The sequence below is a fragment of the Raphanus sativus genome, chromosome 2, assembly GCF_000801105.2.
Source record: "Raphanus sativus cultivar WK10039 chromosome 2, ASM80110v3, whole genome shotgun sequence".
NCBI lineage: Eukaryota > Viridiplantae > Streptophyta > Magnoliopsida > Brassicales > Brassicaceae > Raphanus > Raphanus sativus.
Genome location: NC_079512.1, coordinates 19,435,830 through 19,458,843, shown reverse-complemented (window position 1 = coordinate 19,458,843; position 23,014 = coordinate 19,435,830). Strand labels below are relative to the sequence as shown.

At 31.6% G+C, this 23,014-nt stretch overlaps 4 protein-coding genes across 5 annotated transcripts; all 4 read right to left on the bottom strand.

The window, feature by feature from the left end:
- Nucleotides 1–9,376: 9,376 nt before the first annotated feature.
- LOC108822534 (uncharacterized) lies at nucleotides 9,377–10,723 on the bottom strand. Its single transcript, XM_018595647.2, has 3 exons — nucleotides 10,070–10,723; nucleotides 9,804–9,976; nucleotides 9,377–9,704 (listed from the first exon to the last, which is right to left on the bottom strand). The coding sequence occupies exons 1-3, from the start codon at nucleotides 10,619–10,621 to the stop codon at nucleotides 9,548–9,550; spliced, it is 882 nt and encodes a 293-aa protein (XP_018451149.2). The 5' UTR covers nucleotides 10,622–10,723; the 3' UTR covers nucleotides 9,377–9,547.
- Nucleotides 10,724–13,862: 3,139 nt separating this feature from the next.
- Nucleotides 13,863–14,974, bottom strand: LOC108840272 (uncharacterized). Of its 2 annotated transcripts, none has more exons than XM_057002497.1 (4): nucleotides 14,819–14,974; nucleotides 14,495–14,667; nucleotides 14,178–14,333; nucleotides 13,863–14,061 (listed from the first exon to the last, which is right to left on the bottom strand). In XM_057002497.1, the coding sequence occupies exons 2-4, from the start codon at nucleotides 14,650–14,652 to the stop codon at nucleotides 14,046–14,048; spliced, it is 330 nt and encodes a 109-aa protein (XP_056858477.1). In that variant the 5' UTR covers nucleotides 14,653–14,667; nucleotides 14,819–14,974; the 3' UTR covers nucleotides 13,863–14,045. The 2 variants fall into 2 exon arrangements, with proteins under 2 accessions (XP_056858477.1, XP_018468610.1); XM_018613108.2 differs by having other exon boundaries at nucleotides 13,863–14,055.
- Nucleotides 14,975–15,936: 962 nt separating this feature from the next.
- LOC130507849 (SPX domain-containing protein 1) lies at nucleotides 15,937–17,322 on the bottom strand. The gene is made up of 3 exons (XM_057002496.1): nucleotides 16,962–17,322; nucleotides 16,662–16,788; nucleotides 15,937–16,576 (listed from the first exon to the last, which is right to left on the bottom strand). The coding sequence occupies exons 1-3, from the start codon at nucleotides 17,232–17,234 to the stop codon at nucleotides 16,179–16,181; spliced, it is 798 nt and encodes a 265-aa protein (XP_056858476.1). The 5' UTR covers nucleotides 17,235–17,322; the 3' UTR covers nucleotides 15,937–16,178.
- A 2,445-nt stretch (nucleotides 17,323–19,767) lies between these two features.
- LOC108827769 (uncharacterized) lies at nucleotides 19,768–21,329 on the bottom strand. The gene is made up of 3 exons (XM_018601252.2): nucleotides 21,058–21,329; nucleotides 20,235–20,447; nucleotides 19,768–20,138 (listed from the first exon to the last, which is right to left on the bottom strand). Exons 1-3 carry the CDS (start codon nucleotides 21,235–21,237, stop codon nucleotides 19,920–19,922), a joined length of 612 nt encoding a protein of 203 aa, XP_018456754.1. The 5' UTR covers nucleotides 21,238–21,329; the 3' UTR covers nucleotides 19,768–19,919.
- Between the last annotated feature and the right edge of the window lie 1,685 nt (nucleotides 21,330–23,014).

Here is a 23,014-nt window from a genome sequence, read left to right as displayed (position 1 = left end):
TTAATATTTATTAAAATTTAAATAAAAGCTAATTGAAATAGTTATACCAAAATCAAAAGAAATAAAATTACAAAATTATGTTTATAAATTTGTTTTTCACTATTGAAATTAAAATATAAAATAATAATATTGAAATATAAATTATTTAATAAACTTTATTTTTAAATATAAATTAAATTTTGAAAAATTTCTTACTGCACATGGTGAAAAAAAACACATAGTACATATATGTGTATATACACATACAATATATGTATATTAAGAAACTTTGGAAGAAAACTCCCATTAGAGGTGCTCTTAGATCATAATTAACTTCGGTCTTTTAATTGGTGTTTTTAGCTTCGGCTAAAAGACAGTTTTTACCTTTATTTAGTTTTTTACTAAGAAAAACTAAGAATCCCCTAGTCTATATTTGAGAAGTGATTTTGTCACATGTCTTCTCTACAATCGTTTTCACAAAAAAAATTGTGACGTGGCTATTAAGATTGATGACATGTCATATAGTTAAATATGACATGGACAATTACATTTAATGATATATATTTTTGGAAATTTTTGTAAAATATGGCAATAACTCATATATTACATTTAATATTGATTTATATTTTTGTAAATTTTGTAGAATATGGTAATAACTCATAAATCATCACTAAAATAAATATATTCAAATATGACATTTAGAATTTCGAAATATTATATAAGTTTACTTTTATAATTATAAAATATTTATTATCTAAAAGTTTCTAAATTAAAAAAAAAAATTAAATCGTAATATCATTAGTTTCTTTTAGATATCTACAAATTATGTAAATATTATTTAGTTTTATTTTTGATAACTATACAATTTTATATGATTTTTAGTAATTTAGTACAAGTTGATTTAATACATTTAACCAAATGAAATAAATAAAATTTTTATCTAAGATTTTAACTTTATAAATATACATATATATTCTTAAATATAATTTAAAATAAAAAATATTTTCCCTTAATTTTATGCTTAATTAATGGTATTTATATTAATTATTGGTAAAAGTAATAAAATATATAATATTAATAAATTACATTTTAAAATATAAAATTTAACTTTCAAAAAATTCATCACTACACATGGTGCAGGAAAACACCTAAATTAATAATTGTGACATGGCTACTAAAATTGATGACATGTTTTAAAGATTAATATGACATGAAAATTATATTTAATGTTAATTTATATTTTTGGTAAAAATTTTAAAATATGGTAATAACTCATATATTACATTTATTGTTGATTTATATTTTTGGACTTTTTAAAACATGGTAATAACTCATAAATCATCATAAAAATAAATATATTCAATTATGGCATTTCAAATTTCGGATTATCATTTAAATTAAAAATATTTCAAAAATATATACATATTTTTAGAAAATTATAAAAAAAAATCATAAAATCAAATTAAATCGTAAAATCATTAGTTTCTTATATATATCTACAGATTTTATAAATATTTTTTTAATTTTTGACAATAAAGCAATTTTACATATTGATTTAATATATTTAATTAAAATAAATAGATAGGAAAATCTACCTAAGATTATAATTTTAAATATATACATGCACATTCTTAAATATAATTCAAAAAAAAAATATTTTTATCTTAATTTTAATGTTCAGTTAAATCAAATTTGTATTAAAATATTTATAAGAAAATGAAAATTTATAATATTAATAAAATAATTTAGACATTTTTCTATAAGATAATAATATTTCTAGAATATAAAAGATTGATTATACATAAACATATATAAATTATCTATCAAATTTTAAAATATAGACTTATATATTTTATCAAAAACATATATAAATTATACATAATATATTTATGAACCTAAGGTAAACTAAAAATAATGTAATTAGCAAAATCGTTTTATTTTAGTCTAATTATAACCAAAACATTATGATTAAAAAATGATATAGCCCAATATACCAAATGCAAGTAATGATATCAATCAAAATATGAACAACTAAATCAACCAATTATTATGACGTATCTATTTTGCATATATTCATATACGTGAATAAATTTTCAATATTTTACAAGTTATGTTTATTAATGAATATCTGATTTACTTTTTTATTTTTCTAAAATAAGATATATCAAATTATACAAAATTTTATGAAATATATTTACAAATATAAGAGGATAAACTGAATTATCTACTAATACGATAATTTTAACCTAATGAGAAAAATCATCATTAATTTAACCGTCTATATACAACTCAAAATAAATAAAAAGTAAAAAGTTGAAATAATACAAAATATCATACTTAAAACATAAAGATATTTAATACAATTTTTATACATACAAATAAAATATTACTTAAAACATATAAACAAACAAAGTAAAGTACTTATTTGTAAATATTTATTCCCGTGCATGAGCACGGGAGAATCACCTAGTTATCTCTTAAATAAGAGATAAGAGACGTTTCTTAGTCGAAAATGTCAAATTATGAGTTAACCATTTTCAATCCTCCCTACGGGCTCCATCAGAGTCATTTGTATCATCACAAACATATTGAATACTATGAGAGCACCATGGATTTGAACTTTTACAAACCAAAGCCTTTCTTCATGGTTTGGTGAGACCGTGATAGGACCATCAGTAACATACAAAATATAACCTTATGATTTATCAGGCGATCGAGTGATACAACTATTGATTGTTTAGACATTTGATTATGAAAACACATTTTACAATCTAGGGATTAAAAACTAAGGCATGGCTACAAATGCACACATATTATGCATACATGTCGCTTAAACTATCAAAAAACAGAATATATACAGTCAATGGAACACAGTAGCCTTCGATGCCTGTTTATCCGCACTGAAAAGGCTATTCTGTAAGGGCAATGCTGTCGACACCCCATACAAATTTCTCGAGTAAGACCATCGTTGAGAATTATAAAAAACATTATGCTTTTTTTTGTCTATATATATCAATTATTTGATGATGGTTAATAAATGGATCTGCCCCCAATAGACATTCAATGTGAACTGTGATGCTACAAAAGGAATTGCACGTATAAACCCCAACTTGCGGATATGTTTCCCTTTCGCAAATGTCACACTAATTGTGTCCTCCTGTATCTTTTTCGTAGGCTAAAGTGAGATAATGTTCATCATGTTTGTACTTCACCTTATATGGTAAAGTTGCACAACGGAAACAAAAAATAAAGGAACATTCGATGCAGTTCAAATGACTCTTTTGTTTTCCACACATGGAACACGTTCTGGATATACCTTCTTCAAATGTTAAGTACAAGGGATGTGGATGTAACTCATGAGTAAAAGGATCGGAAACCAAAGCGCATCGTATATCTAAAATGAAAGAACAAAGTCCTTCAATGCACGTGTATGCGAAACCATTACAATGGTTTCTACAAGCTCCACACTCGAATTTAAAGTTCTGAGCTGCTAGTAGAGTAAGTGGATGGGCATGCAGTGGATGCCATTTTTTACAAGGAAGATGCGCACATGTTTCATGAAGGATAAAATCACATGTCATGCAATTATAAATGTTACCTTCATAGATAGGAAGGATGCACGCTTGACACCTTTTTTCTTCTTCCATCATTCTCCTTCTTGTCAAGTCTCATGTAATGATCTCGATGACTGACATGTTCGATGACTCTGTCACTTATCTCTTTGAACGCCTTTAGATCTTTATACTTCGTTTCTGGTTCCCCTTCAAGTTCTTTTCCGTCCCATGAATCTTTTCTTGTTGCACATTTAGAATGAACAACATAATCACAATCTTTCACACAAGAGTACCGTCCATAATTTTGGTCAACTCTTTGGCGACAAACTCCACAAGACCAAGTCTTATTAGGATGATGAATAAGAGTGAAGGAGAGACGGTGACCATGACGGGATATTCTGATTGTGGTTGGTAAGTAGATACACGTCTTATGGACTACGAAATCGCATTGATAACAGACGTAAATGAAGCATTTATCATCACTCAATGCACAAACGTCACAAATTAGGGAGTTTATTCTAGGGAAGTAGGTGAGGGTATGGTCATGTCTTTTTGGGAAGTTTATAGAAAGGATGTTCAAACTATTCGCGCAAACAGGATGTAAATTAAAATTACATATAAAACAAGAATAATAGAAACCTTCATGAGTGTTTTCCCCACAGCAATTACACGTGTTGTAGTGGCTGCTCCCTACGTGAAGTGTACTCTTGGGGTATTGAAAAAGAAGTTGGAGAGGGTGTTTGGGATGATAAGGCACTTTGATCTCAGGTGGACATTCAACACATTCTTTGTGGTAGACTCTCATACATCCTTGGCACCAAAGATCAGAGAGATGATTTATTTTACGATTGCAAACGTCACACGAATCGGTGTATAAAAAAGTTTCATCCGATAAGCCAGAACCGTGGGTGTAAAGACGGTGAGATTTCTCTAAAGATGGATCACTTTGTTTTTCAATGAAATAGGTTTCTGGGTCTATTTGTTTTTTGTATCGTAGCCTTGGGCATAAAAAAGTTGTAAGAGGAGAAGAGTGGTTGAGGGAGTCTATGGCGTGTACAAAAGGTGTTGTGGCCATGGCTTGTACAAAAGATGTTGAGGTTGTACGTAAGAGATTTGAAGATTGGTTTAATTTGAGTTTTGCAGAATCTATCCATATATAGATGCTAAAAGAAATTCAGATACATAGATTTACGCATCATTATTCCAATTACCAAGAATAGAGAATAAAAAAACATAACAGTTGACACAAAGTATTTTGGTTTATATACTTGTTTAAATGCCTCACTCAAGGTATTATTTATATTAATATACCTCTTTTGTAGAAAATTCTTATGTAACTCATGTTGCCAACTCCTTCTTGTTATTCCTAAGGAATCTAAGAAACTAAACCAACAAGTATATCTTTTCTCTATAAATATTCATTTTAGTAAGATTTTAAAAATATGGTAATACCTAATAACTGTTCATATTATTAAAATAATATATATATATATATATATATAAATAATACGAATATAACAATCCCCTATATATTATTTGAGAAATGATTTGTACATGTGTCATCGCTACATTCATTCTTAACAAAAAATGATGACATGGCTAAAAGAAATATGACACGGCATCAATCTAATTATGACATGTAAATTTTCTATTTTAAGATTTATATTTTTTTGGTAAAATTTCTTAAATATGGTAATGACTATTTTTTATAAATAAATTTATATTTTTGGCAAAGTTTCATAATATAGTAATAAATCATAAATTTTATATCAAAAATATCTTTTCTCTATAAATATTCATTTTAGTAAGATTTTAGAAATATGGTAATACCTAATAACTGTTCATATTATTAAAATAATATATTTATAACAATTTTACTTTAATATATGAATCATATTTTTATTATAAAAAGTGTAGTTATAATTATATATTTTATCAAGTTATATATGTTGTGTATATTTAATGTATATATTTATTAGAATTAGATTATATATTTACAAATGCACATATTGAAAATAAAAGTAACTAAATAAATTTGAATATGAAAAAAATAAATTTATAAAAATTTAATTATTTTTATTAAAATTTAAGTAAAATAAAATTAAAAAGTTAAAGTAAATTTTAATAAATTAAACTAAAACAATTACATTGTGGTTTTATATTTTAGTTAATAAATTGAAATATAAAAACTGAAAAAAATATTTCTGTTAAATAATAATATTTTTAAAAAAATTTATATCTACGCATGGCGCAGAAAAACTCCTAGTTATAGATAAAATTAATGTACTAAAACGAATGTTTAAAAAATGCTTGGTCTTAAAGAGATGCTAGAATAACTAATGGGACTCCTAATTATTACTAGTTAGGCATTTTAAATGTTTATAAATTATTAAAAATATTAATATATGTAATTGTTTATATTAAATGTTATTATTAACAAATGATAAAAATATATTTATTTAGTTTATTAAAATAATATATTATAATATATTAATTATTATAATATTAGAGAAATTCCAGAGTATATCATTAAGAAAGTTTTTTACACAAATATAATACACAACAAAAAAATGATCAAAATGTTTCATTAAAAATATTATCTACACTTATACCCTTAGAATTAATTAATCCAAACCTTAGGGTTAAGAATTGAGGGGTGGGTTTTGGGATTAAAGTTTAAAATTTTGTAAAATAAAAAAACAAATGCTAAAATTTTGAAAATAAAAATTTTGAAAAATAGTTTCAAAAATTATTTTCGAATTATAAAAAGAAAATTTGAAAAAAAAATTCCAAAAGAAAAGTTTCCAAAAAAAATTATAAAAAAATTCGAATCTGAAACTATAAAAAATATATATTTAGGATATAAAACTCTTTTGTCCTCTTAAATGAAATATTTTAGTCATTTTCGTCATTTTCTTCTTTTTTTGCTATTTTTGTTACTTAGAAAACATCTATCTAGGAGAACTGTTCATAATAAATTATATAATTTTATTAGAGAAATTCCATAGATTAATCTTTTTAGTTTATTTTTACCAAAATGTCACTCAAAGAGGAAAAATGACCCAAAGAAATTTTATTAAAGGGTAAAATATGCATTTATACCATTTGAGTTAACTAATTTAAACTTAGGATTTAGAATTAAGAGGTGGGTTTGGGTATGAGTTTCAAATTTTAAAAAATAAAAAAAATATTAAAATTTTCAAAACAAAAAATCTATTTTGGTTATTTTATTTTTTGAGTGATATTTTTGTGACAAAAACTTTAAAAAAATTACTTGAAGGAATTGTCCAAGTTATTATTGTAATATTTTAATTGTCTAAACGGTTTAGAAGATAGTTCCTATTGTCTAATGTATAGTGGTTAAGCGCCTGGCGAGATGGCAGTCTAAAACGCTTTTTGAGCACTAACTAGAAAATACTATTAAATTTGAATAATGTCCCATTGATATTAGTTAAGTCCAATTTAAAATCAATATGGCATCAAATATAACTGTTTATGTAACTGCTTATATATACGGTAGGACTATGAATATAACAATTCTTAAGGACTATGCAGATAACGGGACAAAGCTAAATAACAAAACAGTTTCATACCCTCTAAACTCATATTTTTAAGGACTATAAAGATAACAACTCTTTTAAATAACACTAATGTCCTATTTTTAATCACTATGAAGTTAGCAACTCCTATTTTTCACTTAACCAAATCTATCCTACTAATCTCAATTTAGAATTTAATGGAATCTAATAATGAAAACTTAATGAAAAACATATAACTTTATTTATTTAATAACTATGGGAATACTAAAAGAATTGTAGCTATACTTTGTTATTTAAAAAAGAAAATTAAAACGGGTTACAAATATATTACAGAATAAATGTGTGAAATGACTATAGCACATATATAGTTATCAAACATCATAAATTCAATCAAATTATCAAAACTTCTTACTAATAATAAATAAAAATATTTAACACGGATATGATTACAAAAAAATTCACAAATATTATTACAAACAAAAATACAACTATGAAAATTAATTTTCTCAAAATAAAATTAAACAAAAAATATATTCATCCTTTTAAGGATGGATCAAATCTAATTTGACATTTAATTTGCATTCGGATGTGTCGAAATAAAACTGGGCCGCGGTTGTGACAACTACCTTAGTTGTATCATTGTGTGACTAGGCCACGGTCGTGACAAGGTGCTCTTAAGGCCCAAACGGCTATTCGATTCAGGTGTTGGGACGGTGAGACCAACTCTAATGAGACACTAAAATATCAAATTTGGTATAATTTCGTTTATAATAGAACACCAAAAATAACATTATTTCACCAAATTTGGTGTAAAATGAATGTGTTACACCAAATTTGATATAACACTATTCATCACACCAATTATTTTATGTACATATTTATTATGTTTCATTAAATAATATAATTTAGTTATTGTTATTAATCAATTCAAATTTGTTTCAATCATTAATAATCAGTTCAAATTTGTAACTATATTTTTAAATTATTTTTACATAAATTAAAATATTTTTATTTTATTTTCAAGTAAAAATTCACTAAGTTATTTTAATCATTTTTATGTTATAAAAAATAAAATATCATAGAAATTTATATTTTACTTTATTTTGAAATAAGAAATCACTAAATGATTATTATCATTTATTTTATTTTAAAATATTGATTATAATTTTTATTTAAGTTATATTTAATACTATTAAATTCACCAAAATTTGAAATAAATTATATTTTCTATTTTATAATTTAATTAAGCATGTATTACTAACTAATACAGATTTTATTAAAATAAATATATTGTTTTATGTGCTTTTCATAATTATTTTGTAATTTTAAAATAGTATTTAAAATAAATACATGTATAATATTGTTAATCCAAAAAAATTAAATGTAACTAAATTTTATAAACGTATAATTATGAAAATCTAATAAACATAATATCAAAGTGTGATTAAACCATTATTTATCAATTTAAAATAATAAAAATATAAAAAATAATTAAAATAGAAAACATCAAATAATATATAATATTACTTTTATTTGGTAGACGACAAAAAAAATGACACCAAAACACTAAATTTGGTGTAATTTTAATACCAAATTTGATGTCATGGTTGGAGATGCTGATAATGGATCTAGGAGTGCTGCCATCTAATCTTGTTCCCATTTAAGTGCTGTAGCACCCTTGCCATATGAGTTGCTCTTGGTCATCTCCACCCTAGGCCCACTTCTGTTTTCTTTATTGCAGTAACTTTTTGCGCAAGTCATTATAATCGAGTAAAATCAAAGGCATGTACTCTGGGATTGGCCTGCTCTAGTAATCCGAAGTCCATAGCACAAACAAAACCAAGATAATGGTTTTGCCTTCTTGTAAATTTTGAAGAGCTTTAAACAAAATAGGATGAATTACAGACTCTTGCTGAACTTCTAAACCCATCTCATGTGAGCCGACCCTAATGACCATGTGTTCAACTCTGACAAGAGGGATTGTTGGCAGCAAGATGAAGCGGACAGCTACAAGTAGAGTTAATGATCTAACAATGCATGGTTTTTTCATTCTCCAAATTCACAGCTCGGAAAGTGCTGAGCATTCTTAGCCTCTCCGAATGGTTAAATAAACCTCATGGATATCCTTAAGATCATGGCACCAAAATGGTACCAGCATCAGAAGGATAAGTGGATAACAATTTAGCAGTCATCTTCATGGATTTTATAGGGTTGGTGTCTGCCTTAGTTCAAAACCATCCAAATTCATCTAACCCTTAGATTGCGTCAAGAAGATAGCAATGTCATATTCTTAGTTTAGTTACATCCATGAAAAGCAAAACTTTTATTTATTACCACATCTGAGACACATTCTAAAACTGAAGCAGAGAAGCACACATATAAACAAGGCAACAAAAAAGAATTCATATTAAACAAAAGGGTTAGATAGATCATAGACACATTTATCAAAATCTACAGTATGCCGAGACCACTGAGTTAAGACATGGCTGTAATTGGAGAAAGACCAGTGAAGAAGCTCATTCGAGAAGCTTGAGGCACACGCTCCTCTTCGTGTCTCTCTTCCTTCTCCTCCTCTCCACCTTCTTCCTCCTCAGCATCCCAAAGAAATCGTGCATATGAAGCTTGCACATAACTGCACACAACAACAAAAACACGTCAGGACAAACGCTACTCAAAAGAAGAGAGAGAGAGAGAGAGAGAGAGTTTGATGAGTTAAAAAAATATTTCTTACCAGTCATCAGGAGCAGCTGCGACGGCTCGATTAAAGTAAGACTCAGCACGAGAAGAATCCTTATGAATCATCCACACCAACTCCGCGTACATAGCCAGAACATTTCCATCGTTAGGATTCACCAGAATAGCTCTCCCGCAATACTCCTCCGCTTTCAAGTAATCTTTTCGAACCTGTTTCAAATCAAAAAGACAAATCAGCCCCTCAAAAAACATCCCACTTTCAGACAAAAGAGTAAAGACACAAAGACAAAAAAAAAGTGTTACCTCTTTCAAGAACTTTGCGTAATTGCTAAGAAACATCCCGTTTCCAGGGTTGCCTTCAATCATCTTCCGATAGTGAACGTCCGTGCTATCGTCACCATCAGATCCGCCCTTTCCTCCTCCGCCGTGAACAATCCCACCGCCGCCGTCACCGCCGCCGCCACTAACCTCAGTATCTTCCTCCAGTGCCCAGCTCAACGCGAAGCCACCGTCATAAGAAGACGTGCGTATGATCCCGAACCCGATTCCTTCCTCCACGTCCTCCATCAGAGCAGCACCGCTCAAGAACTTACTCGACGGCGGCTGCTTCGTCGTCGTCGTTGTCAGGTGTCGTAGATCGCTCTCTGACGCCGTTCTCTTCATCCTCCTCGCGGTCTCGTCGCTAGAGTGTATAGACATCGGGCTGTAACAGCAAGAGGAAGGTGAAGAGAGCGTCAGGGATCTAAGCCGTTGGATCTGATGAACAGATTCGACGGTCTCGATCGGTGTTTCCTTTGGAGTCGAGACATGAACTAACGAGTTGAGAAGTGGAGTCGACGCGCTTCGTAGAAGCATGTTTTTTTTTTTTTGTTGGGTAGAATTCTGAGCTTCCAAAGGTTGGTTATGCGAATCGAAAGGAAAAGAAAAGATTGAGACTTTATTGCTGTAACTTATGAGCTGTGTGTGAGAGAAGTGACCATTATATATATACACTGGTGAGATGGTTTAGTAGAGGAAGATGAAGGAGAAACAATCTCAGCCGTTGATGAGCGTTTTTATCACGTGAAGGTTTTGCTTAAAATTTTTTTGGACAAGACTTGGGTTCACCCCCTATGGTGAATCTTTAAATTCACCATCTCCCTAATAACCAATCAAAGTGCCAACTAAATTAATGATAAAATGATTTAAAAAATAAATAATATCATATTTAATAATGTTAATGTCACTATTTAATCCTTAAACTCAAACTCTATACCCTAAATCCAAATTCTAAACCGTAAATTTTAAATTATAAATCCAAATTCTATACCCTAAACCCAAATCTTAAACCCTAAACCCAAACCACAAATCATAAACCAAAAAATCTAAACTCTAAACCCAAAACTATACCCTAAACTCAAACCCTAAACCCTAAACCCAAAACCTAGACTCTAAACCCAAACCATAAACCCTAAACCCAAACCCTAGACCGTAACCCAAACCATGAATTCTAAATCAAAACTTTAATTTTTAACCTTAAATTTCAAAAGAACAACATCAATATTAATCCAAATATTTAGGGTATAGGGTTTGGGTTTTGTATTTACGTTTTGGGTTTAGAGTCTAGGATTTGGGTTTAGGGTATAGATTTGGGTTTAAAGTTCAGGTTTTTTGGTTTATGATTTATGGTTTGGGTTTAGGGTTTAAGATTTGGGTTTAGGGTATAGAGTTTGGGTTTATAATTTAGAATTTAGGGCTTAGAATTTGGATTTAGGGTATAGAGTTTGAGTTTATGGATTAGATGGTGACATTAGCATTATTAAAATTGACACTATTTATTTTTTTAATTATTTTGGTTTTTGAAAAAATTATTTAATATTTTTTAATCATTGATCTAGTTGGCACTTTGATAGGTTATTAGGTAGGTGGTGAATTTAAAGGTTCACCGTAGGGGGTGAACCCAAGTCTTGTCCAATTTTTTTTGTTAAACTAATTAGATTTTTGTTCTCTCCAAGATTTTTATTGTTTGATTGGCTGCTTTCTCCAAGTTGTGTGTGTACCAAATAATATGCAAATACATTATATAACATGAAGATCAGACAAAAAAAAATCAGAAGCATTATACTTTTAATTGTTGGTTAAAACTGAGCATCAAAGAGGAGAAAAAACATACCCTAGATAAAAATATAGTGACAAACGCGGCACCTACTTCATTTTGGCTCCCAAAAGTCACGAATCGCACGTGGCGCCAAAACATATATAAATGCATACACTGCTGCTACGTACTATGTACGTTGACTATCGCTAGATGTATGCAAAACATGCAATTGCTTTTAAACAAAATTGAAAGTAATTACATAAGTTTCGTGTGGGTGGATATGGGTTCCCCTTTGATTGCACGGTTCAAGATCACGTCTGCATTAAGGCTGACGATAAAATCGACGATCTGCCTCCATAACCATTTATATCTTTGATTTCTTGGGGGTCCCATTATAAGTTGATAACATGACTTATATTCCTGGTTGTCTTTGATACTGACTTAGAGCAACATTAACGGTTTGACAAATTTTTTGTCCTTAGAATAGTTTAATAATTTTTTTTAGTTTAAGGACATATCTTAGGATTTATCATAATTTTTTGATTATTGGAAGAACTTTATATTGTCCTTCTCACCTTCTTCGTTTTCCACGCTTCAAATTTCATCTTCTCCATCTCCTTTGTTCTGCTCTCTTCCCTGACCTTAGATTCTCTCCTTTTCCCTTTCTCTCGGCCTCCTCCGCCACCTCTCGGATCCAGACTTCTGCCACTGCCCTCGTGCTCTTTGTCTCCGCATCACGCTCTTCGTCTCCGTCTCCGTCACGGATTTCTCCGTCACGGACTTCGCCGGATTCTGCTTTGCCGCCGTGTTCTGCCTGGAAACTGAAATGGTTGAGAGAGTAGGGATTAGAGGGTTTGTGACTGGATTGCTCGTGGTCTTCGTACGCAAGCATGCAGTGATAGATTTTGTTGCATCTCTCTCTCTTTTCTGAGACGACACGTTGCATGTAAGGACGAGCAAATTTGTATCTAAGCTAAAGACGTCCTTGGCTTTATTGGATTTTTTTGATTTATTTTTGGCCAAATAATGGTTTAGGACTTTTGGTAGATGTCTTAGTGGAGTACAATTAGTGTAACTTAAGTAGATAATATGGCCTATATTCAACGGCACAAAATTAACATGGGCCTATGTTCAACGGAACAAATCTATTCAGACAACCATAGCTTTTTACGTCATATATATGGTCCACTTATGAAGATCATTTTAACTTTCATTGGCAGACTATCCTGAACCTTTGAGAAATGATCATGTTCCAATTATATATAAAGATACAAAGTGAATTGAATAATTTATCCATTTATTGTTTTGTTGTTTGTTATGAAAGAAACACAATTATCAATTACTATCATTCACCCTATCCTCTATTAATTGGTTAAAATGCCAGCAGAAAAGTAAACACTACAAGAAAAAGGGGGTGCGTCAATTATTGATGAGCTGAGTCTTTGGATCAAGCTGTGAATGATTTTGATCGAGGAAGGAAAAATTAAAACAAAAGTAATGTATGAAGAGGCATTATGTCCAAAAGTAGAAGCGTCTAAAGATTAGAAAGTGAGGGCCTGAGGGGACCAGGGATATGGTTACTGAATGGGCTTCCTGTGACCGCAGTACGGGAGCCACGTGCATAGTGCTCAACGGTGGAGAAAGAGAAGGGGTGGTTGTCGTGAAGGTCTTCGTCTTCCACATATCTACTTGCTTCTAGTTCTTTGTTTTTGATTCGCTTTTACTTGGTGTGCTTTCACTTTAATATTATTTTCTGGAATTTGTCTTTGTACGAGTTGTGGTAACAAGAGGTAATCTGACTACATTCAAAATCGTTTAGATATAATAACTGTTGTCATAATTTAGCTAAGTGTTGAAAAAGGATTTAGTTTGCACAAATTGATTTTGAAATTATATGGTATTGTAGCTTTCTTTTGTTTGAATTAATTATTTTATTTTAATTTCTAAGTTTTGTTTCTTGTCGTTTCAACATAGTACTTTTTGACTCACAAATAATAACACTGTAGTTTCAAAACAAAAAGTTAAAACAGTTTTATACTCATATTAATTTGAGAGATAAACATATGGAACAATTAATTTGCAAAAGCAAAGAAAGTGATGTTGAGTCAACATATGTTTCAAAGAAAAATTCTAAAAGAAAAGGCTGAATACTCAAGCATGACACATATCTCGTTGTTCAGGTCATTCAAGCCGCTATCTGGCCTAGAAGAGCCTACAACTGACCATAGTAAAAGTGTTTAGATATACTATGATGTTTCACCATACCGGAAACCTGAAAGAGAACTGCAATTACAGCTGTAAAAATATTAAACAAGAAATGCCTGATCAACTTACCAAGTCCCTTGTTTGAAGAGAATGGATGCAAAACCTGGCCTCCACCCGAAAATCGTCATTGGCTCAGGCCTCTTGTGTAAAAGAGGCGCCAGACTGGTAGATACTCTCAGACTAGGCAGCTTCACCACCTCCTGATTAGAAACCGAGTCATCAAACCTGTTTTTGAAATCATAAAATACATTTCAAGTCAGTTTCTTGTCACTTCCATATCTGCAATGAGTAAACAAGAGCCCTCCCATACTAGCTAACTCAGTTTGTATTTTTCACACATAGACTCCGATTCTTTATTATCTTTGTCACCATCAAAAATCACTTACAAGGGAGTTGTTGGTATTGTTCCTTCATGAGACATGGAGCAGTACCCCTGTCTTTGCTTGTGCTTAGGATTGGATGAACATATGACATAGATAATTCCACGGCGTTTCACTATCTGACAAGACTCACATCTCTTCTTCACAGATGATCTCACCTTCATCGTGTTCCTCTCACTCTTGCAAATTTTCAAAAAGCAGTATTAGTTAAAGAATCCATTTTACACCTCAAAATCTCGGTTTAATCTGTAATTCATCTCTAAATAGATCCATATACGAAATCATGGCGAAGATTCAAATCAATAAGAAAGGATCAAGCAAGCAACATACCTGCGAATTCGGGAAGAGGAAGTGTGATCAAGCGATAGAGTGGAGCAGCCAAGGCATTTGCAGATTTTAGTTATTTAATGGGCTTTTATGGGCTTTATGTTTACTTGGGCTATATCCGAAACGAAGATCCGACACGAAATCTTCAGAACTAAATAACCGATCAAGAGCGGCTAAGCGTTTGCTGGGAAAGTTTTCTTGAAGATGGAAGGATTTTGGTCAATGTGTTAGTTAGATATTTCAAGCAATCAGCAAAAGCTTTAGAGCAAAAAATCAATCGCGAACCAAGGGTTTTATGGTGCACAATTACCATCTAATATTTTGTAGAAACTAAACAAAACTATTAGAAAAAATTAAAATGGGTATAGTCTAAAAAATACGGTCGTTAATAACAAAGCGAATTGACTTGACTTTTTTCATAAGTTTACAAATATATCATCTTAATTTATATAGCCAAAAAAATAAGGTTGAGCCTAAAACAAATATATACATAAACACTTTTCAAACAAAGTGACCCTCAGATTAGTTGTAATCTTGTGTTTGAGAAAGAGTTTTCACTTTCCCACAGCCTCGAGAGAGGAAGTGTTTATTTCATTGGCCAATCAGCTGATGAAAAAGAGGACTCAACGCAAACTGCAAAACCAGCAGCAACCACTCTAAAAACAGGTCATAAAAAAAGAAGATAATTAAACTCTTTAGATTGAATGCCTTGTGCTGATTTTTAGCTCTTTTTGTTGTTCTTCTTCATAGTAGTTCTTGAAGCAGGGAAGATTGTTTGTCATTCAGCTGACGAACAAGAGGACTCAATGCCAACTGCAAAACCAGCAGCAACCACTACTCAGACAGACGATAATTGAACTCTCAAGATTGAAATATTGAATGCCTTGTGCTGATTTTTACAATGAGTTATGATTCTGTAAGTCACTCCTTTTAGAAAATTGACACAAGAGTGACCAGCAAAGATATCACTTAGTTCTTGTTTCAAACTAAACTATCATGACATGCCAAAGAGAGATAAGACTCTATTTGGATATATTTGTTAAAAGCAAAGCCCTATCATAGCATTGATGACTTTAGTGAGCTGTTAAATACTTAATAGTCTATTTAATTAAATCAAGACATTGAGCAAAATAATTTTGAAAGAAAAGAGGAAGAGAATCAACAAGTAACAAATGTGAAGTGGTATACTGCATCGATTACTACACACAACACGGAAACAAACTTACAACCCCCAACGAACTTAACAATAAGTACCAAAGATGTCCACATAAGATCCCCTAACCTTTCTTCTGCCTCTCCTTTTTTTTTGATAGTGTGACTGGTTTTATAAACTGTTAGCTTCTAAGTGGATCCATCTCTCACGCTATTTGGCTTCTTGCTCCAACAACGGAATCTTCTTCCATGTCTCATCCAACCCGTTTAACTGGAGTGGCGGCAGCGAAAAGACACTCACGGTAGAGCTTTTACTCCTGATTTCTTGCAGCACACGCAGAGCAGCGATTGTACTTTTCATGTGGAGGCTCTCCATGAACTTGTGCTCAGAGAGCTCTGCTTGGATATTCTCAGACTCTGTTGTATCAGTAGGATCCTCAGATTCATGCGTAGCTGGAAAGAACCGATCAAGAATTGCCTCGGATTCTTTGATGAGCTTGTACAACAAGTCAGTCGTGTAAAAGGGTTGCTGGAGAACTTTTTGGATGTAAGGTAAACGCATGAGATCACCAGTTCTTTTGTCATACTTCTTCAGTATCTTTACCAATCCTGTATAGTTTGCAAAACCCATCTCAACATTTATCTCCAACATTTAATAAACGACTTTGGATATGAAACTTGGATCACAAGTTACCAGTGTAGTTTAGGGCACTGTAGTTCTCGAGGAGAACCATCTCTCCATGGAAATCAACAATCTCTTTCCTCATGCTCATCATCTTCTCCTTTGAGTCCTTAGCTTTTACAATCCTATCTCTCAACTCCTGTTTTTACCAAAAAAAATTATTCAGATGTTTCGGTTGAGATACGAATCCAAAACGTTCGCTATTGCTACGGCCGACTTTGGACCAAATCAATTAAAACATTTGCCTAAAGTTTTTAAGTCCCCATTTTTATAGGTATCCATATAAAAACAAAAGTTGTTATTGTTTAGTACCTTTAATCTGATGATGTACTCTTCCTCCTTCTCAACGAAGAAGTTGTTGAACTTCTCCAACTCGCCCTCCAGCAGTTGTATGAAACTGATCTCTTCTTTAGACATTCCTAGGGAGCACTCGGCGTCTACTCGGAGACGTTTGGTGGGACGGTCTTGTGTTGTGGAGGAGATGAGTTTAAGTCGTTTCTTGAGGTCTTTGTAAGACAAGAACTTGTCACGCCATTCAGGCAGTGTCTGCTCGATCTGGTTGCTCAGACTCTTACCGAACTTCATGTTTTCTTCTTCTTTCTGTTTCCTTGGGAAAAACTTTTAAGTGTAGAGATGAAGAAGAAAGGAAGGTGATGCAGTTATAATAGGTTTTAGAAGAATATTCTCAAAGGTTTCTTTTTCGAATATCCATTTTTTGTGTCTTTCTTTTGGGAGAATATCTCTTTGGTTTTATTCTTTTCAATTTGGTTCTTTATTGCTGTAGCTGTGGGTGAGGTTATTACACATGGTCATGGTCGGTTCATAAAATATCACTCACATACATCACTTTTTATTTATAAATTGTCCGCATTTTATTCTGGTTTAACCAACCAGTTATGATTGTCCATTGATGAACTTTAAAAGTTGTTTTGAACATAACTAGCAATTTCCTACTTCAATATGTTCTACTATATTATAATAAGCATTAGTCTTGACACTAAAATAGTGTTAATAGTTGGAGATGCTCTCAACTAAAAACGAAAATTAAGCAAACTAAACCAATTTCAGAAAGCCCTAGTCGCCTCGTTTTTTTTCGATCTTTCGTCTTCCCCGGTGGTTTGGCTGTACCGCCGCCGGGGAGGATCTTTGTCTTCCTTCTTCCTTATCCTATGTGTGGCGTCGTGTTTCTCTCCTCCTTATTCTATTGCTGTTTTCTTTGACCGTTGCTTTCTTTTCCATGGAAGCTTCGGTTGTTGTTTACTCTGTGGAAGTTTGGCTTCGTCTGTATTGCTGTAGCAGGTTGTTGGTGCTCCTCAGCGGAGCTGAAACTTCCAGGTTCATGTTTCCTCTGTAATTCTCGGTTGATCTGATCTTTTTGTGACCATATTACCTCTCCTACTGGTGTCCTGTTTGGATGGGTGACTTGCTTGGTTCAAAGATCTATGGTGGGATATCTTATTAACAGTGTGTGAGAGTCTATGTCGTTGTTGTAGCTGCGATTCGTGGTGTTCAGAGCAGCAGTGTTTCTGAGACCTCTCTCCAGGTCTGGTATCTGGTGTTTGACGATATGTTTTAGCCCTTGCCTCGGTTCAATCCGGCTCGGGTCTGTGCTTTGTTTTTCTGTTATTTCAAGTGGTGAAGAAATTGTGTTTAAGGAGAGTGTTTTCCCTTGGTCTTGGTGCAACGGCACAGTTGTGGTATTGATCATGGCTAATCTCCAGGTTCTTCTACGATTTCTCTGGCTTCAGTTTCAACGATTGGGAGCTCCAATTAATATCTACTTCAATCGTGGGAAGTTACAAGGTTAAATCGTGTCTATCCTTGTCTTCTTGGATTGATCTCCAAGCTTTTGACCTTGATGGTTCCTTATTCTTTGGGACAATATAAAGGTCGAGCTGTTATGTTTTACCTCAACGAATATATTCTGAATCAGCTGGAATATTGAGGTTTGTTAAAATCTCCTTGTTGAATGGTACCTACTGGTATCCATCTCTTTTGGTAGTTAATGTTTTCTTTTCTGCTCTTTCGTACTTGTGTATTTCTGCAGCACGTTTACTTGGGATTTTGTAAGACCAGTTTGGTCATGATATTTATTAGAATAAATAAATCAGTGTTAAAAAAAAATATTATAATAAGCATTCTTTCGTATCTATAAACTGTAAATTATATTTTCTGAAAAAACATGTTTCATCCGTTCCACAGGTATAAATGTTTTGAAATTTTATTTTTTCCACATATATAAATGTTTGGATATTTTATTTGTTTCACAAATTTTTTTTTTTAATGTTTTCAATCATTTTCTTGAAATTATAGTTCTAGAGAGAAGTCATTATTTTTATATCATAAATTGTATGAAAAGACATTTATTTTGGTAGAAAAAACTAAAGAAAACTTAATAAATCCAGCTCAGAATGTCATGATAAAAGACATGTGGGACATTAGGTACTCTTAATGATCTATCTCTGTCTCCATGATCATTTTACTAGTAATAGTTTGACAATTACCACTTTTGATTTAGATATAGTATTAAAAAGAGGGATTGCACAAATGGTAACTAGTTTTTGCGGTCCATCATGGGAATATTCTTGTTCTTGACAATAAGAAACGGTATAAACCTTCGGCATCTTTTTCTTAACTTTAAAGCATCGAAATGACAACGATATTTCGCGTCTCCATTCATACCGTTTCTCTCCCTCCATTTGATGACGTTGTCTACGTTTCAGTTTCTGCAAAACTTCTATGTTACTTTTCAACTTTATATCACTCATTTTTCTACCTTAAAACACTATAATATATAACATTTTTATAAACAATTACATAGTGGGTTTTGCTGACGTCCAAGATACTACAACTAAGATGTGGGTTGGCTAGTTTTATTTTAAGGATTTTCAACAAAAGAAAACACACAATTGGTTGAGTATTCTTTTCTTGTTCATTTCCTTACTCGAAATAAACTTTCAACTCCTATGACATAGTCATGCTTCAAAACAAGGGTATTGTCCTGAGATTTTAGATTTATCCATAGGATATGATTTATATACATTGTTCAATTTATTGAACATGGCATAAAGACATAGTAACATAGCCGAGAGACTTGATTTGCTGTTTACTACAAGGCTAGATCAAAAGAGTTGCTCCGTTTGTTTTGTTCACAGAAAAATGTACCTATCCTTTATTACATAACTGAAAAGAAGTTTTGATCTCATCTTGACGTTTTAAAACAAATCGGAAGAAGAAAAACATTCAAAGTCTTTCTTCTTGAACTGTGATTCAGTCACTTCCCCATTTTCGGACAACGCTTTCTTTAGCAGAGACCAAACCATCATTCTTCCACATCTCCTCTGAGTTATCACCATTCACTTTGGAAGCTTGTCTTCCCATGAGCTTGGAGCTTAGAGAAGTCAGACCTTCTCGTGTTCCTCGCAACGCGTACAACAAGGGGTTTAGCACAAATGCAGCCATTACTTCACCTTTCGCAACTATCATATACTGCAACCAATATTACACAAAAAGAAAAAGAAAAATCAAAACCAATATCATCAACAAGAAACAAGTCTTTTGTCTTAGTAAGGGAAATATGCATACCACGAAAAGTATAGCTAAGAGAGTAATGGTGATCTGCTGTGCTTCATTCCAGAAATGATCGCCACTGAACCAGCCTCCAAACCAACCTCCTCCACCATTGCCAGCATTACCGTCACCACCGGATTCTTGTCTTTTCTTGATTTCTTGGTCCCATTTGTCGAACTCATTTTGCTTACCACCAAGAGCGCTTTCCAATGCGTTACGAGCTTGGTCCTGCACCAATCAAAGCAAGCAAGCAAGCTATGATGCCAACCTTGTCCATCTCTAAAACACATTCACTTCTGTGAGGAGAGTTATGAGAGAGTTGAAACAAGGAAGCGGAAGAACAAAAAATCAAATCAATCATGTTTGTCAAAGGAAATGCTTGAGAAGAGATTAGATCTTTAGCTAAAAGTGGTGTGTGTGATTCTGTAATTCTTAAAGGAAGTTATTGCTATATCCAAAGGAGTAGCAAGGCGAAGAAACTGTAGTACTCATACTCTCACTTTAACCAACTCAAAGTAGCTCTAGTCCAGTCTTAGGCTACCCTATATAGCAAAGAGTTGGGGTGGTGCTACTAAAAAGCTTCCGCTTTTGCAAAATTGAACAAAATTCAACATACGAACTGTGGATCGATTTTAAGATATCCTGAATAATTATCAAATTGAGAGTCACAAACAGAGCAAATATTTCAGATAAAAATTGAATCAATTAAACCAACCCCTAAACCTTCCAGACAATTTTTTGATTACGGCTTCCCATTAATCTTTATTGAAACCCCCATTTTGATTTTACACACATAGAGACAAAGCTAGAAAGTAAAGTATAAAACAAACAAACAAACCTCCCTCTGGTTGCCGCCGGAGAAAAGACAAGATAATCTGGGCTTGCTTTTGGTAATTGAAGTTCGCAGAGAGAAAACATAGTTTGAGTCGAGAGTAGTAGTCCGGCACCTGAGAAGAGGCGAAGAAGAAGAAGAAGAAGGAGGGTTTATCAGCAGCAGCTGTCGAATTACGTGTCCCATCTCTCTCCCTCTCACTCTTCCTTATCCCCCTAACTAACTAACCACAAAAATGCTTCTCTTTCTGTCTTATGCCCACCTTTTAACCAAATCTCTCTTTACATTTGTTTGTACAGTTTTGCTTTTATCTTTTTACCACTTCAATTCTCCCTTTAATTTTTTAATCTATTCTATTAATTCTTCTGTATGACCAGTTGATATATGTTGCGTCCACTTTTTAATTTTTATAATTGTCCATTAAATATCAATAATAAATGATAATTATACATTTTATAAAAATATTGTAACCACTAATTCAGTTCCATATTACTCGGGACTCACTTCATCTCAAACTGTCGACTAATTCAAATTGTAGAGAGTACAATTTTTCTTTTAGAGTACAATTTCATATAACTAATAATTTGTGCAAGTATAATACAACACACAAACTTGCATATGTTTAACATATTTGTAGGTTCAGAAATGTGGGCATGGTGATCGATTGCTCGGCCATGGAGCCAAGAGTTACCGTGGTGATTTGTCAAATTCGATGAATGAATTGGTTTTCTAAAATAATCCATTTTTCTAGGTTTTGAATGGAATTTATATACCTGATCTACAAAATTAATGAAGGATCTGAAAGAAAAACGCAATATTGCAGCTTATAATGATACTTTTTTCTATGATTGCCATGAAAATGTTTTTGCAGAAACTTAGACGTTATCATAAGGAAGATGACGATGTATTTACAATAATGCCATTCATTAAAGAAATTATTAGAAAAAAAAAAAACAAAAATGATTTAGTTGTTTCGAACACGTGATGTGCTCTAAAAGTAGAAGCACTTCTATGCACTAAGCCAAGGTAAATGATAGTTATTTGCACTATCAACATCTTTATATATGACATCTGCCCTCCAAAAAACAGGTTTGTTTTTTATTTTAATTTCTTTTTTGAAAAATTTAAGTTTTATATTTAAGTTTTTTTCTAATTATATGTATGTTTAATATTAAATAAAATAGATAGTTGAACATAATATTTATCAATAGGTTATGTTTTATTTTAGTAGAATAAACTATATTTTGATTTGTCTTTTAAAAGAGCTGGTGTATATTTTTGTTTTAATTTTTTAGAGATATTTAATTTTTATATTTGTGTTTAATAATAATATTTTTTTTAAAAATCGATTTTTGGATGTGGGTTATGAGTATTTAATTCGGGGTGGGAGCGGGTTGGTAAATTTAGGATTGCGGGTACCCGCTAACCCGAAAAATAGATAAAAATAAAAATAAAAATAAAAGTAAACACTGTTTTAAAAATATGGTAATTTAAAAAAGAAAAAATTAAATTTTTAAAAATTATATAAATTTTATTATAAATATATTTTTATATTTTTTATAATAGTTAAATTAAAAATTATTTTTTAAAAATTATAACTCGCAGATAATCGCAAAATAAAATGGGGCGGATGTCGGTACAAATTATTTGTATACGGATTGTGCGGGTCATACTTTTGACCAAAACAAAATTGAAACCCGCGGATTTGCGGATTCGACCGGCAACCAAACCCTAACCGAACGTATACCATATCAATTTTTTTAAATTGCTATTATTTAATAAAATATATTTTGATTAAGATTTACACACAAATATGCTTACAAAAAAATACAAATATCATCACAAAGAAAACACAAATATGAGAATTAAATTAAAACAAAAAATATACCCGCCCTCTAAAGGACGGGTTAGAATCTAGTGATGCTATTAAACTTTGATTAATCTGCAAACAATTTCCGATTTA

Coding starts and splice junctions, on each gene's coding strand:
- LOC108822534 (XM_018595647.2), bottom strand. CDS start 10,621: ATGCTTCTACGAAGCGCGTCGACTCCACTTCTCAACTCGTTAGTTCAT. Junction 9,977..10,069: donor ACGCAAAGTTCTTGAAAGAG/GTAACACTTTTT, acceptor GATTTGAAACAG/GTTCGAAAAGATTACTTGAA. Junction 9,705..9,803: donor GCAGCTGCTCCTGATGACTG/GTAAGAAATATT, acceptor TGTTGTGTGCAG/TTATGTGCAAGCTTCATATG.
- LOC108840272 (XM_057002497.1), bottom strand. CDS start 14,652: ATGAAGGTGAGATCATCTGTGAAGAAGAGATGTGAGTCTTGTCAGATA. Junction 14,334..14,494: donor ACAATACCAACAACTCCCTT/GTAAGTGATTTT, acceptor TTTCAAAAACAG/GTTTGATGACTCGGTTTCTA.
- LOC130507849 (XM_057002496.1), bottom strand. CDS start 17,234: ATGAAGTTCGGTAAGAGTCTGAGCAACCAGATCGAGCAGACACTGCCT. Junction 16,789..16,961: donor AGTACATCATCAGATTAAAG/GTACTAAACAAT, acceptor TGGTAAAAACAG/GAGTTGAGAGATAGGATTGT. Junction 16,577..16,661: donor CAGTGCCCTAAACTACACTG/GTAACTTGTGAT, acceptor CAAACTATACAG/GATTGGTAAAGATACTGAAG.
- LOC108827769 (XM_018601252.2), bottom strand. CDS start 21,237: ATGGGACACGTAATTCGACAGCTGCTGCTGATAAACCCTCCTTCTTCT. Junction 20,448..21,057: donor CCGGCGGCAACCAGAGGGAG/GTTTGTTTGTTT, acceptor TGATTGGTGCAG/GACCAAGCTCGTAACGCATT. Junction 20,139..20,234: donor TCTTAGCTATACTTTTCGTG/GTATGCATATTT, acceptor TATTGGTTGCAG/TATATGATAGTTGCGAAAGG.